The sequence below is a fragment of the Trachurus trachurus genome, assembly GCF_905171665.1.
Source record: "Trachurus trachurus genome assembly, chromosome: 20".
NCBI lineage: Eukaryota > Metazoa > Chordata > Actinopteri > Carangiformes > Carangidae > Trachurus > Trachurus trachurus.
This window is the reverse complement of record NC_139911.1, coordinates 11,284,143-11,297,861: the sequence shown is the minus strand read 5'-3', so window position 1 is coordinate 11,297,861 and position 13,719 is coordinate 11,284,143. Positions and strand designations below refer to the sequence as shown.

Below are 13,719 nucleotides of genomic sequence, written 5' to 3'. Positions count from 1 at the left end.
CATGATATTAATTTTCAATTTGATTTGCTTATTTTTTCTGCTATTACAGCTGAATGCAAATGCTCCACTCAAAATTCAATCATGTGATATTGATTAGGATCACACATAATATTAAAACAAAAAAGTGACTCCAGAGACTCCACATACGGTATTTAATACGAACGCAAAATTGTTTCCTGACTGACCAGAGTGTCATTGAACCAAAAATGGAGACTTAATGATCAACATGGTGCTGAACACGCTGGTCCCATGTGTTAAGTTTTTCTTAGCCGCAATAGCTCTACAGCTGGAATTTGCGAGCGTGCTCCATTGTTCGTAATCTGGGCTGTTGCAGCACTTGTGATCCGTTTCCATGTGGCTGAGGAGTTTTTGGACTGGATCAGCTCACAGAGGCAACAGATGAATGCTCCTGCGGGCCAAAGGTTTGGATCACTGCACTCAGCTGCGACTTGATATTAGCCAAATATTTATCGTGTCTTTTCAAGCTTTTGGCATGTTGTGTGCTGGCCCAAATTTTCCGTCAGATATTCACATAACATGTCAGCATGAGGCCCAGTGGAACACGGTGACAAAAAAACACTGACAGAAAGTGTCATGAGACTTAAAAACTGGTGTCTTTCTACTGTCTGATGCACTTCAGCATGTTTAAACAACACAGGCCTAGAAAGACCTGCTCCGCACTCATTCAAAACCACCAGGCCCTAGACTGGAGGTGCAGATCAGGTCCCACTCCCCTGTTTTCTCCACATACAGTGATTTAGGATACGTCCAGGTGCTGTGTTTGGTTACACAACACGGGCACATAAAGAGGAGGTAGACAAGACGGATAAGCAGGGAGGAGAGGCTGTCCAACAGCTGCCTGCCTGCTTGGGTAACACTCCAGCGGGACCCCCCGTGAGGAGCCCAGCCTGGGGTAACGTCTGCGATCCAGTCGGGAAGGAAGACTTCAAACACGGCGGCCTGTGCAAACCTCCCTCCCCTCTGCAGCTCCCTCTCCTGCTGTTCTCCTGAGCTCCGTGGGGGATCTCTGAAGACCATCCCAGCAGTCACCACGCCATGAATCAGTCCCGTCTATCCCCTCGCTGCCGCTGCACTCTCCTGCTATCACTCTTTCTGTGTCCACACATTTCCAGCCAAACAAATGCAGTCGGGAGGAGGGTGTGCAACATGTAAATAAATACACTCCTCACCGCTGGCCCTCATTATCAGCTCCCTACAGCCCTGTCCTTTCATCCTTTGTTTCAACATTGCAAATTCTGCTGGCAGCAAAAAAAAAAAAAAATCCACATACCAGGGACAAGGTCAAACGCCCAATTAATTTTAGCAGAGCCGTCCGGTGATTTGTTTCTGTAGGGAGGATTGGGTAACCTGGTGCATGGTTATCTGTATGTTTGTGGATCTTGCATAAAATAACAGAAACGGTCAAGAGAGCGAGCATGTGACCAAGTGGTGTTTTGCTAAGGTAACGTTGGCCTTGTGAAAGGATTTTTCCACAATCTCAGGGCATCAAATCTGCTCATCAGCGTGCAACTTGCGAGAAGACAAATTACAGAGAGGAGAGAAAAAACAACACTTTCAATAAAACCAGACACCTGGAAAAATGTGGAACAGTTCACGAGAAGTAAATCCTGCAAAAAAAAAAAAAAAAATCCAAAACACCGGACCTCATTATTTGAAAGCACTTCTACGACACATTTTAATCTTGATGTCCGATATGTCACATCACATCAGCCGAAATGTGCTCTTGCTGCAGGAAACCCACGCAGCCACAGCTGACAATCTGAGACATGGCCCCTGGGACCCAGGGAGACTCAGCTGAGGACATTACTGCACGCAAAGCAAACCCCACACACACAAAATACACGCAGAGTCTGGTGGCAGACAACAGTCACCCTGTCATCTTCGATTGCGGGCCGCTCATGTTGGACCAGCAACACCTCACACACAGCTCAGTGGGCCTCGGCCCCCCTGGTGTCCCACTGCCGCCACCGAGGGACTGCCAGAGTGTTACTTCAGCTCTGCAGAACAAACACAGAAATCAGCCCTGTCTAAAAAGCATGTAGGAAACAAAAAAAAAAGTCTAAATATATCCCCCCCCGTGACACGATGGGTCTATGATTTGGCCCCAAAACAGACAGATATCAATTGATTGAGAGCGGATTTAACTCAGCAAAGGTGATACAGCCTTGAGAGTGTCTGAGCAGACAGCGAGGCTGGGAGTCGGCGGTCGCAGAGTAACTCATGGTTGTAAGCCTGAGTGTGCTTCCAACAAGAGGTCACCTAAAAATAAACCTGCAGCTGAATATGGGGGCTGAGAACATGAGACAGGCTTTACATATACACACACACACACACACACACCAGGGTTAAACAATGTTTTACAGTGCTGCTGTTCAGTGAGAAAAAAGCTGCTTGATGTGTAGTTTCCCCCCCTCCCCTCCCCTCATCTCTTTAGTTTAAAATATTAACTAAACATTGTGTAACCTAAAGCTGAGACGATCAACAAAAATAATTCAGGACTAAAATGGAGGACATGTTGACAAACATGTTTGGCTCCGGGCGACTTGCAGCCCGCGGGCTCACATGTGTTCGGCAGATGGCACCGAATGGATGGCACATGAGGTCAAAAAGAGCACTCAGCTGTATATCTCTCACACATACAGCCCCCTCCAGGAATGTCTGCACAAGGCCAAGGATTATGGCACCTAAGCAGTGCGCCGTGTGTGTTTATGTGTAGGTGCTTCTGTGCGTGTGTTTGCACTTGTTGATAAAGAGCAGGCCATTGTAAAAAATTATTCTGACAACACCTCTGCTCTCGATCATTAATGTTTACTGTCCAACAGAAGGCCGCACAAATGATTTACCCTCACATCACCAACTTTGTACCTTTACAGGTAATTAATTCTCTTCTACTCTCTATTCACGCAGGATCCAGTGAGTAGCAGACGCACTCTTCCACACATGTCCAATGTCTTTGGGAGGGAAATTAAAAAAAAAAAAATGTTCTAAATGTTTTAAAAATGACCTGGTGTACCAGCACCAGGTTGCACCAGCTAGTTTAAACTTAGCCCTGCCAGATGTTAAGTGCTCAGTAAATAAAAAAAGGTATTCTTTATTTAATTAAAATAGTTTGCAGAACTCAAATTGCATTTTATCTGTTTCTACTTGTATACAAATATTTACACATGCAAACGTCCAGGTGGAAGTGATCTGATGTGATCTCTTTGAAATTAAGTGGAAATGATGTGATGTTAATTATGGTTAAAGTATCTGACAATTGATCAAAAAGGCTATTTAATAATGATTTTAATTGCAAAAATAACATAATACACCTGCATAACACCAAACAATCTGAATAAACAACTTGAATTAGCTAGGTTAACATAATCACATGGTCTAAACTCTTCTAAACTTACTTCTCTGTGTATGCCTTTATAAATAAAAACTGATGCATCATTTACAAAAGAAGTGGCAGTTAAATTAAACACATGGCTTCACTCCCTACAACTGTTGTTTCTAGCAGTTATAGGTTACAGCTTGTGATGCTACACTGACTTTCTGTTTACGTAGTAAATTGGTTTTGATTGCTACATGTGTTCCCTGGTAACCAATTTCACATTACTAATGTTTTCATTGAGACATTCATTTATTTATGACCATTATGTTTTGATGGTGCAACCCATTTTAACGACTCATTAGTTTTAAATTAGCTAGTAGTCGCGTTAAGGTCTTTACACGCAAACTAAAGAAAATCAAACTGTACTAGAAAGAAGTTAAATTTATGATGCAGGAAAAAGAGACAAGTGTTGTTGTAATCCAAAACAATAAGGTTTTGGACACAAACTGCAGACTGTCTCTTTAATCATTATTTACAGTAAGCCTGTTTACAACTGCTATTGCTACTGTTTAACACTTTGCTGTTTAACTGATCAGATTGCAGATTTCCTTTGATATTATAAAGACAGTAAATAGTTTTGTGGCCATGTGTTTGTTCTTCAAGTCACTGTTTTACTGCCATTTGACAGGGTCTAATTAAGCATGATAATTAAAAGCTGCCATCTCTGTTTTGTGACGATAACAACCGTTTACACAAACACAAATACTTGAAAGGCCTCTGACTTATTAACACTTGTATAGCCGGCCCTGACATGTGACCTGTGGCGATCCCGGCGTCTCACTGGTGGTCAAGACTGGCTCAATTTGCCAAACAGAGTCCAAAAAACAAGAACACACAATGAAATTATGCGTATAATTCAAAACACATTTTGGAAACAATAGCTTTCAATGGAGCCACGAGTGAGACTAATTTCCATTTCCATGTATTTTGTGTTTGTAAACAATTAAGAGCAATAAAACTAGAGGACACATTAAATTAATTATTCCAGAACGTGCTCACGTTTCATCAAGTGTTATTTTGCATGAAGAACTATAATTTCCAAACTGCTGTGCATATCCTACCCATCTTTCCTCCATACATCATGGGCAGAGGATTTCCTCTGGCTGTTGATCTCTATCGGTTGCTCCAGTCTAACTGACATAAACCGCAGATAACACAGCAGGAAATTCCCAGAGAGCTGTATAATGAAACACACTGGAGTGACCGCACGTTACTGTGTGTGTGTGTGTGTGTGTGTGTGTGTGTGTGTGTGTGTGTGTGTGTGTGTGTGTGTACAGGCAACAGATACAGGCTCCAGGAAAGGTTTATCACTTTTTAGCCGAGAGATCCCCTGTTCCATCTCATGAGATTTACAATGTCTAATTACACAGATAAAAGGGCAAGGTGTGTGTTTGTGTATATCCGTGCCAAGGCCAACATGTGGCATAGGAAACACGTGGATCTCCCCCTGAACAATTAATTGGCAACTCATGGATCAATTTGAATGTGTGTGATGGGATTCCTGAGCTCCGGCAGCACATGAGGGAATCTATTCTATCGATCTCAGGTAACTCCGAGCCGCCTTATTAGGGCCGTCGACAAATACTCACACAGCCGCCTGCGTCATCATCATCACCCCGGGTGAAGCTGGCCAAATGTGTGACGCCTTCAGGCCCACTTTGTTCAACAAGTGTTGGGGTTTGGGGGCTGCCAAGGATGACCCCTTATTGTTAGGTGCTCCCTTTGTGGTCGTACTCCTCACTGTACTGAGATGAGGAAAAGAAAGGCCTTCTCTAACAGTCGGTCATGCCCCAGTGCTCCTGGCAACAACAGGTCCCGAGGACGCAGACCTGCCTGGCCTATATTGGCTTGGCTCTCAGCTAGCGGTGGCGGCACTAGCCCCCTGTCAGCTGTCCCATTCAGGCCCGGGCCGGCCCTTTATTAAAGCTTTGAAGGCTGCCGAACAAAGGGGCGTCCTATGTTTAGATGATAGAATGTAAGCAACTGCTTTTCTGCTTGGGCAACACAAGACAAAGAGCCTCCTTCTGAATATGGGGTGTACGCGAGAGAGAGAGTGAGTGAGAAAACCGGAGAGAGGGAGGGAGAGAGAATTAGAGGGTTACGCCACAAGTTGTGGAGATACTCCGTCGGATTTCAGGATGGGTATTAGTTTGATAGATTGAAAATCACAGCGAACTGGCGCCTGTGTGTGGGAGGAACAGAGGCTTGTCAGAGAGAAATGTAATGAGCGATTATTATCACAGGTGGTTCTGATGCTCTGGTGATTCATAACACAGCCACAGAGCCAAGTCTTCTCTGTTAATTAGGGGATGGAGGAGGATAGAGGACTGCTGCCTCCTCACAATATGACCTATATACTACACTATATGCTACACTTCATTGAGCAGAGCCGAGCCTGGCTGATATTAGCAGCCATTACAGTATGTTGGCAAAAACAAATTGCGGAGCAGTAAACTACAGCAATAAAAACTTTTGTTGGCAGAATTTTGATGCATATTTGACGTTTATTCTTCTCAGTAGTTTTAGTTATGAGTTTTTTATTTATGGTTATTAGTCAAAATAATTTAACATCCATTAATGTTTATTGTTCAAAATGTATGATCAACTTGCTGCTGCCATCTGCGATGATAAAGTTTATTATTCTGCTGGAAAACACTTTTTATTACACCATGTTTATGTAAGGGAAAAACTGAAAATCAGCCAGATCAGATTTGTATCAATCTCCAATATTGGCCTGAAAAAAAAAAATCCAATTTTGGTCGGGCTCTAGTCAAATGATACTTGAATTTGCCAAAAGGATCCTTGTTTTCTCACCAAGGAAAAGTGTGCAGCGAATAAAAGATTGAAAACCGTAAGGATGGAAATGTAAAGCAACTTATTCTAGCACCGTATTCCTGGTGTTATTTAATATGTTGAATATATTGTGCGTTTCAGATGCATAACCCCAAAACTGTATGAACTCTTTAGCACCAGGTCCATGCGAGAGCCAATCAGATTGCTGATATATACGATGTGATTTTCAGACTGCCGTTGCGTTCCCTTTCTGAAGCGCATCTAATCTACAATATCTGACACTAGGGGTTCAATAGGTGTGACACTCACCCTCCTGCTTCTTGCACACACACACGCCCTCTCACATACCTGGTCATGGCTGGCTTGGAGGGTGCTCCCGGTGCCGTGGAAAGTCATTTGCACAGGGGAGAGGGTCAGATAGGTTACAAAATCCTTGCCACTCTGCGCATCACTGTACTGCACCTGGAGGAGAGGGCAGAGGTCGAGCAATTGAGTTACCCCCCAAAAGTAAATACAGGAAAACATCAGTCAATGCGCAAATGACAGGAGCAGTGCGGTTTCCACTGAGATACAGTCTTGTGTTTTTGGAAGTGGTTGGCTTGAGAGTAAATCTTGCATGTCTAATTGCCGCCAGAGCATTTGCGGACAATTACCCCACACCATACAGGGATGGCAATGGGGGGAAATGAATGTTAAGGCTGTGCATGTGAGATTGTGAGGGGGCATCCAAGGAGGTAGTCATGACATCACTGGCGACCTCTCATCATTGAAAGGTTAACTCTGCAGGCATTCCTAAATGCTGTGCAATTAGGGCTGTTATGACATGATGCTCCTCTGGGACGGTCTGCTCCTGAGATCCAAGGGCTTTTGGTAATGCTGCCTGCTTATCTGCCCTACTTCTCACTGGCTCTCACTCCGTGCATTTGTGCGTATTTGCATGTGTATATGTCCCTTTATGTGCATATGCGTTTGGCCTGGCCTACTTATTGCCCAGGACAGCTGCAGGCATCTTAATAAATGGCACAAATAACTATGGGAACCGAGCGAAGGAAGGAAACATCTGACCGAGGCGGAGAGACAAAGGACAGGAGGGGAATGAGAGGGAGGACGTTACGGACTCAGGGTGGCTTCACACTTCGGAGAGCAAATGAAAAAGTAAGCTGGCAGGTATGGAAGACTATAGCTTGGAAAATAACAGAGCTTATAACAGTACACTTAAACCTCTCAGATAAGTCAGATATAATAAAAAAAGGGCTATTTCAAGATGGTCTGAGCAATGGAGAGAAGTCTGTTATGGCCACAATGAACAAAATGAAAACTGTAATAACAGCTGACATTATGAAGAATGTCGATGTCAGTATGTGTTCAATTTATAGACGACGTGAGTGTTGGTTTGTGTCGGGATGTTTATGTTGGCCGAGGGGTTTTCAGTTATTACTTTCTTTTAATCAGGGGAAAATATGTTTCCTGAGTATGTGTGTATTTTACTTTGTGCATTTTTAAACTCTCTTCAACACAAGGAAAGTTTTGTCTTATCTCAGCTACAATCTGCTGGTCAGACACGCAGACACACACATGCACACACACACACGTATATGATCTGTGACTGAAAGCTTCCAGAGCAAGGTGTGTGCGTCTCTCCGAATGAGTTATGATCATATGTTTTAAAAGTGTGTCTGCGCCTGTGTGTGTGTGTGTGTGTGTGTGTGTGTGTGTGTGTGTGTGTGCGCGCGCGCTCCAGCCAACCAGACACATGGAAGTCTGCCCATAAAGACACAGAGCCATCATACCATAAACAAACACACGCTCATGTGAACATGTGCACACACAGAGGTATGGACCATCAGGTGATCTTACATGTAGCACACGAGAGGATGCACACATGCATGAGCGCACACACACACACACACACACACACGCACACACATGCACACACACTGATGAGGAGATGGGCCCAGAGTGATAAATTGTGGAATGCTATCTGTTATGTGTATGAATGATGAATGTAGTAAAGTGAGCCGTGGAAAAAGCCGTCTCTGACAAGTTAATCTCCAAAAAATTCTCCAGACTTAAACATTAAGGGGAGAAGGAAAGAAAAAGAAGGGATGAAAAAAAACAAAGGAAGAGTTCCTTTTTTTAGGGGTAAGAATGTAATTGTCTCGTAACAAGAATACTATTGCAGATAGTTTGGAAATGTTGTACAGTAAACCGCTTCTTGGGAATTCAACCTGTGTGTGAAGAAGAACAGGACCATGGGTGTGAACACAAAGATATGGATCTGTATATATGTGTATGTGTATGTGTATGTATGTGTGTGTGTGTCCAATTCTCCACTATGCTGGTCCATCCAGGCCGTCTAAAGGCCTGTGGTTGGGGAGCCTGTGATGTATGGTGTAATCATGCTGTCTGATCAGCGGGCACTTGGCTCGGTTCATCTATTGCGAGCTGTCAGGCCTCCAGCCGAGGGTGAGGCCCTTCGATGGTGCTGGAGGAAACAGACGCTCTCTTTCAGCCTCTCTGTGTAAAGAGATATACGCTTAGATATATCACATTTCTAATAATTCCCCAACCCTCTTCTATTGTACGGAGAGGTATACACACATGTATTTATGTTAGGTTAATGGAAAGTACCAGTTACAAAGTATGCTTGACCACGAGGGGGCAAAGACCAGGGGATGATGGAATACATCAGCTTGTTCAATTGAAATCCTCAACTTTTTCGAAATCAAACATCTGGGAACTTTTCTTTTAATGCTTGGCATCAAAACTAGTTGACCTGTTGTGATCCCACTGTTATTTTGAATCTTTTCTTACACTTTCTGTTCAATCTTTGTCTTTTTTTTGAGTGGAATGTTTCAACAGCTACAGACTAGATTGCCATGAAATTTGCTGCAGACGCTCAAGTACCTCACAGGATGAGTTGTGACTTCTTTGGTCGTCCCTGAACTGTCCTTCCAGCGCCATCGTCAGGCAAGAAATCTTTGACCATGTCCAGTAGGTAAAGACCAAATTTGTGCGAAACTGATGATATTTGCAACATTTGGACTTTACTAACATGCTAAAAAGGGGTGTGCCAAAAAATCGATTCACATAAGAATCGCAATTCTCATTTAATACGATTCAGAATCGATATAAAATATCTTTTGAAAAATAAAAAAATGAAACAAATCTGCTGTCTGTCAGCCTCCATTTCCTTATAATTTAAAAGGCAGCATGTTTAACTGCCCTATTTTTTTTAATAAAGAGGCACTTTTCACTTAAGCAACATGTGATATTGCTTTTATGCAACAGTTTCAACAATTCCATCTAAGCATGGATAAATGTTTTAAACTCAATAAATGTGAAAAAGACACTTTAGTCATTCTGTCATGCAAAGCAGACTGGAGTAGATCATGAGGATCCTTTGCACACCGATAGACTGAAGCAGAAATCATTATAAATCAAATTGTTTTGAATCGAAAATCGATTTTGAATCGAATCGTAGCCCCAAAAATCAGAATCGAATCTAATCGTGAGGTAGTAAAAGATTCCCACCCCTAATGCTAAAATAAAGTAGTGAACACAGTCGACATTTTATCTGCTAATCATCAACATGTTGCGGCGGTCACTGTGAGCATGCTAGCACGTTGACATCACAGTCTCACAAACACTCCTGCCCTGAGATATTGAGTGTGGAATTGTTGTGTGTTGTGTGTCTGTGATACAAAGGATGTGATCTACATAAATAAACTTGATTTCCTCTATTCACCAGCCAACTTCCACTTATAACAGTCGATCTGGCTGGTCGGCAAAACATCACCTGGAGGTCTTTCTATCTTGGTGGCTTGTTGATAAAATAGACAAAGAGCCTGATTACTTTGATTTAGCGGCGACTGTGACCTGCAGGCAGGAAAAGAAGGCTGCCGGATCTGCTAGCACCAAAGAACGTTAAGGCATCATCTCATTTGCAATGATTTTTTGCGGAAACTGAAATAACAAGCATCTCGAAAAACAAAAACATCTATTCTCCCATGCAGCCTGTTTTGAGTGCATGCATTCTAAACAGGCCTAACTAATCATCCCAGGTCCCAACTCAGAAAACTGGCTCTAATCCACTTCCTTTAGAGACAAAGAAGCAGGAGAGTTACGCAAGGCCTGCGATTGATCGGCGGCACTAATGTGGAACGACCTCTGACATCTGGCTTCTAAAGCTGGATGGCTCCTCTTCAAATGCTCCTCTTTATTCGAACAAACACGAACATGCACAAACTAAAAAGCAATCACGGTCATAGCGCTCATGCGGCCATGTTTGAGTTTATGTCGAGCGCTCAAATATGCACGGGCTCACCCACAAATGGAGAACCACACAGATGTGAAAGGAAAGGGGGGGCAGAAAAATACAAGTACGTGCACAAATAAAGATATCTACACACGCAACGCTGCTGAGGTAACTGCTAAACGACTCATTGTTGTATCCATTTATAACCACAGAGAACAAGTATTGCAGGACTGAGAAGTTGGCTGAGTGCTGGCTGTGAGAGTCAAAGAGCACGGAAATAACTCCCGACTTTACTATAATAAACAAGCCCCCTCGACTGAAGAAACGCTGTCATTGTTGGTGAGAAGCAATTAGAGGTCCACGTCGAGCCACTTCAGCGGGGACCTCAGGGGTCAAGAGTATTTGAAGTGCACTGTTACTATACCTTTCACTTCTCCTAATAGCAGGAGGCTGAGGGCAAACAAAGCTGCGACTCGAAAAAAAAAACTTTGGAGTGCTCTTTGCCCCGAATCACAGAGACACGTCTACAGACAGAAAGACAAAGAGAGTCTAGAGTCTTATCTAGAACTTGCTTTCAAAAATAGGTTTTCCCGAGAAATACAAGCGGAGTGACCGGAAAAACAGAAAGAAGTCGAAAAAGTCACCCATGTGATAAAAGGAACTGTCACTTTTAAATGCTGACGGTCAGAAGGCTGCTGTGTCCGCTCTTTTCATTTAAGTAAACACCGAAGAATCCTAAACAACGCAGAAGGGATTGACTGACTAAATGAGTGATGTCAAAATATTTTACTCTGTGGGTAAAGTGGTTACCTGCTGCCACCTGATGATGCCAGCATGTTAGACAAATCTGGTGTAGATGCAGATCCAGAGTCTGTTATCAACCACTTGTTTCTGCAAAGGCTGAAAAATACGAGTGTGTCTTTGTTTTTCAACCATTCTGGCTCAGTTTATCTGATTTTCAAACTCATTTTTGTCTCCCCTAAGACTCACTCTGTAAAAAAAACATGTTAAAGATATCAAGTGAACCACAACTTAGGAAATAAGCTTTGGACAGATACGAGAGTTGTATTCTTCTCCAACTATTGGCAAGAAGGAGAGTAAGTGTATTTCCCTGACATTTCCTTCAGAAGTAGAATTAGATTTCTTCACAATGTCCTTTCCAGGTGGAAAAGTTTTGTTTCCAACTGTTTGCATGAGGTTGCAGTACTAGTAAAAACTACTTTTGGTTTTAATGTTTTGTTTTACTAGGACAAAAATAATATTTGAGACATAACATTACTATCAGAATTTTGCATTGTTTTCCTGACCACTGTGTTTTATCCACAGAGATTTGGGCACAAAAGGGATTTTTTATTATGTTATTATCCATCATTAAATTGTCATCAAAACACTTGGGACTCTGTTTGCAGTTTGTGAAAGAGCTCACTCAGTGCAGACGGAGTTTTAAACTGCGGGCCAGAGTGTTTCTGAGAACAGTGACTGGTGTGCAGATAATGAAGAGAACTGTTTGGATTCCAAACAAAGTGCCAGGTTAACACGCCCTCCATCTCCCCATGCTGGGACTGCGCTGGCACACAACCGCTATCGCTGCCTAGAGTTGGGAGTTACATGAAATATGATCGATACTATCAAAATACAGAGAACAAAGGGGGGAGTTAAAAAAGAAAAAGATAGGAGGAGAAAAAAGATGCTGCATATTCAAATTTGCAATTTGCTGTGCTGGCACTTGAGGGTATTTGATTTAAAGGTTTGCAAATGGGCTTGATTGTGGTGAAAAACATCATCACTCAGTTTTGCCAAACACACAGACCCAGGCATACGCACCGACATGCACACAGAGGGCCACCATGTAAGCAGAGAGACTGTGCGCCGAGCCAGCACAGCATTAACGGTCTGATTTATACCACCGACAAAACTTGTTTTCGAAGATCGCTCTTCACACAAATATGCCGCAGAGCGCAGCTGGAAGCCATCACCCTGCCGCAGAAATCAAACGTGGTGGGATTAGCCATCCCAAAATGTATTTTCTAGCGCAAATCCCAGAGTAAACAGAGAGTAGAGGAATGAGATGATGACAAGGAGGTTGGAAACAAACTGTTAGAGTCTTTGAACGTTTGTACCAGATCAGGCGTTTGATGTTGATACAGAGAGATGAGAGTCAGCAGCGGAGATCGGGAAAAGGGAGAGGAAAAAGTGGGAAAAGAGAGATGAGGAAAAGAGAAACTGTCAGACGAGGTACAAGGTGTAGTCGGCAGCATTTGAAGTGGTTTTTCCATACAGCCAAAGGAGGAAGCAGAAAGCGAGAGAAGAACAAACAACAAGCAAGTGTGAGAAATCCTGGGAACTGTCCTGAATGGATATCAACACCAGCCACCCGCCAAGGATAGTGTTTTCATTAACATGGGATTTCCAACATAGAAGTTCTGATTCCAGCACAGCAACGAATACGGCCCTCCCTTTCCCTCTAAATCCATCTCCCAAGTTCAGCCCGTCATGGCCAGATAACATAACTCAGCTGATGGTTATCTCCGCTGTGTTATTGCTTTTGGATTTAGCAGGTGGACGGAGCTGATAGATGCAGTAGATACCGCTCAGCTCTTCCAGACGCAACCTGGAATGTTACAGTGCAGCGTGCTGATCTTTGATCGCCATGCGTGCGAGAGGATATTAACGATTTCCAACAGGTGGCAATATCCTGTGTCATTAGGAGATCGGATTTGACCTAGATGATTCTTTTCTCACTAGTGATCCTGCACTCATCATTTCAGAGATCCAGTCCCACAAGCTTCAAATCAATCCAAATCAATCACATTAAAGGTAGGGTTGGAGATTCTGGAAAAACGGTTCACGCCTTCACCTTTCCACGGACGTAGGTGAAGACACCCAACACGCATTGCCAGAGCTACACTGCCAGTCTGCCACCCATCCAATGGGAGTGTGGCTTTTCCCTGGACAAAGGTGAAGACTCTGAGAGACGGCAGCTTTATTGGTCATAGGCAGAACTAAACATGAAGGCATCTGATTGGTTTTTGGTTTTCTGAGCGTAAAGCATGGATTGGTCAGAGTTTTCTCAGTCCTGCAGCCGCCACAGAGGTCTGATTATTTCCGATCCTTTATCTGAATGCATAATGTATTGACTTCTCTCAGGATAGAAGGACCATTTCACCCAGTATAACAAAACGTGTTTCTGAACAGGATTACCAACCATAACTTTAATCTATCAGGTCCGGCTCTATGCAGGTCATTGTTTCAATACACAGTGCTTCTGTCA

General features: G+C 43.2%; 1 protein-coding gene across 2 annotated transcripts in view; it reads right to left on the bottom strand.

Annotated features, from left to right (window-relative positions):
- The window catches only part of stau2 (staufen double-stranded RNA binding protein 2), an 87,205-nt gene that overhangs the window by 19,906 nt on the left and 53,580 nt on the right, over positions 1–13,719 (bottom strand). Inside the window, exon 13 of one of the 2 annotated variants that reach the window (XM_083995762.1) lies at positions 6,539–6,652. The exons of the other annotated variant lie outside the window; for it this stretch is intronic. Coding sequence (XP_083851888.1) covers positions 6,539–6,652 — 114 coding nt within the window. The remainder of the gene's footprint in view (positions 1–6,538; positions 6,653–13,719) is intronic. 2 annotated transcript variants of the gene reach the window in all.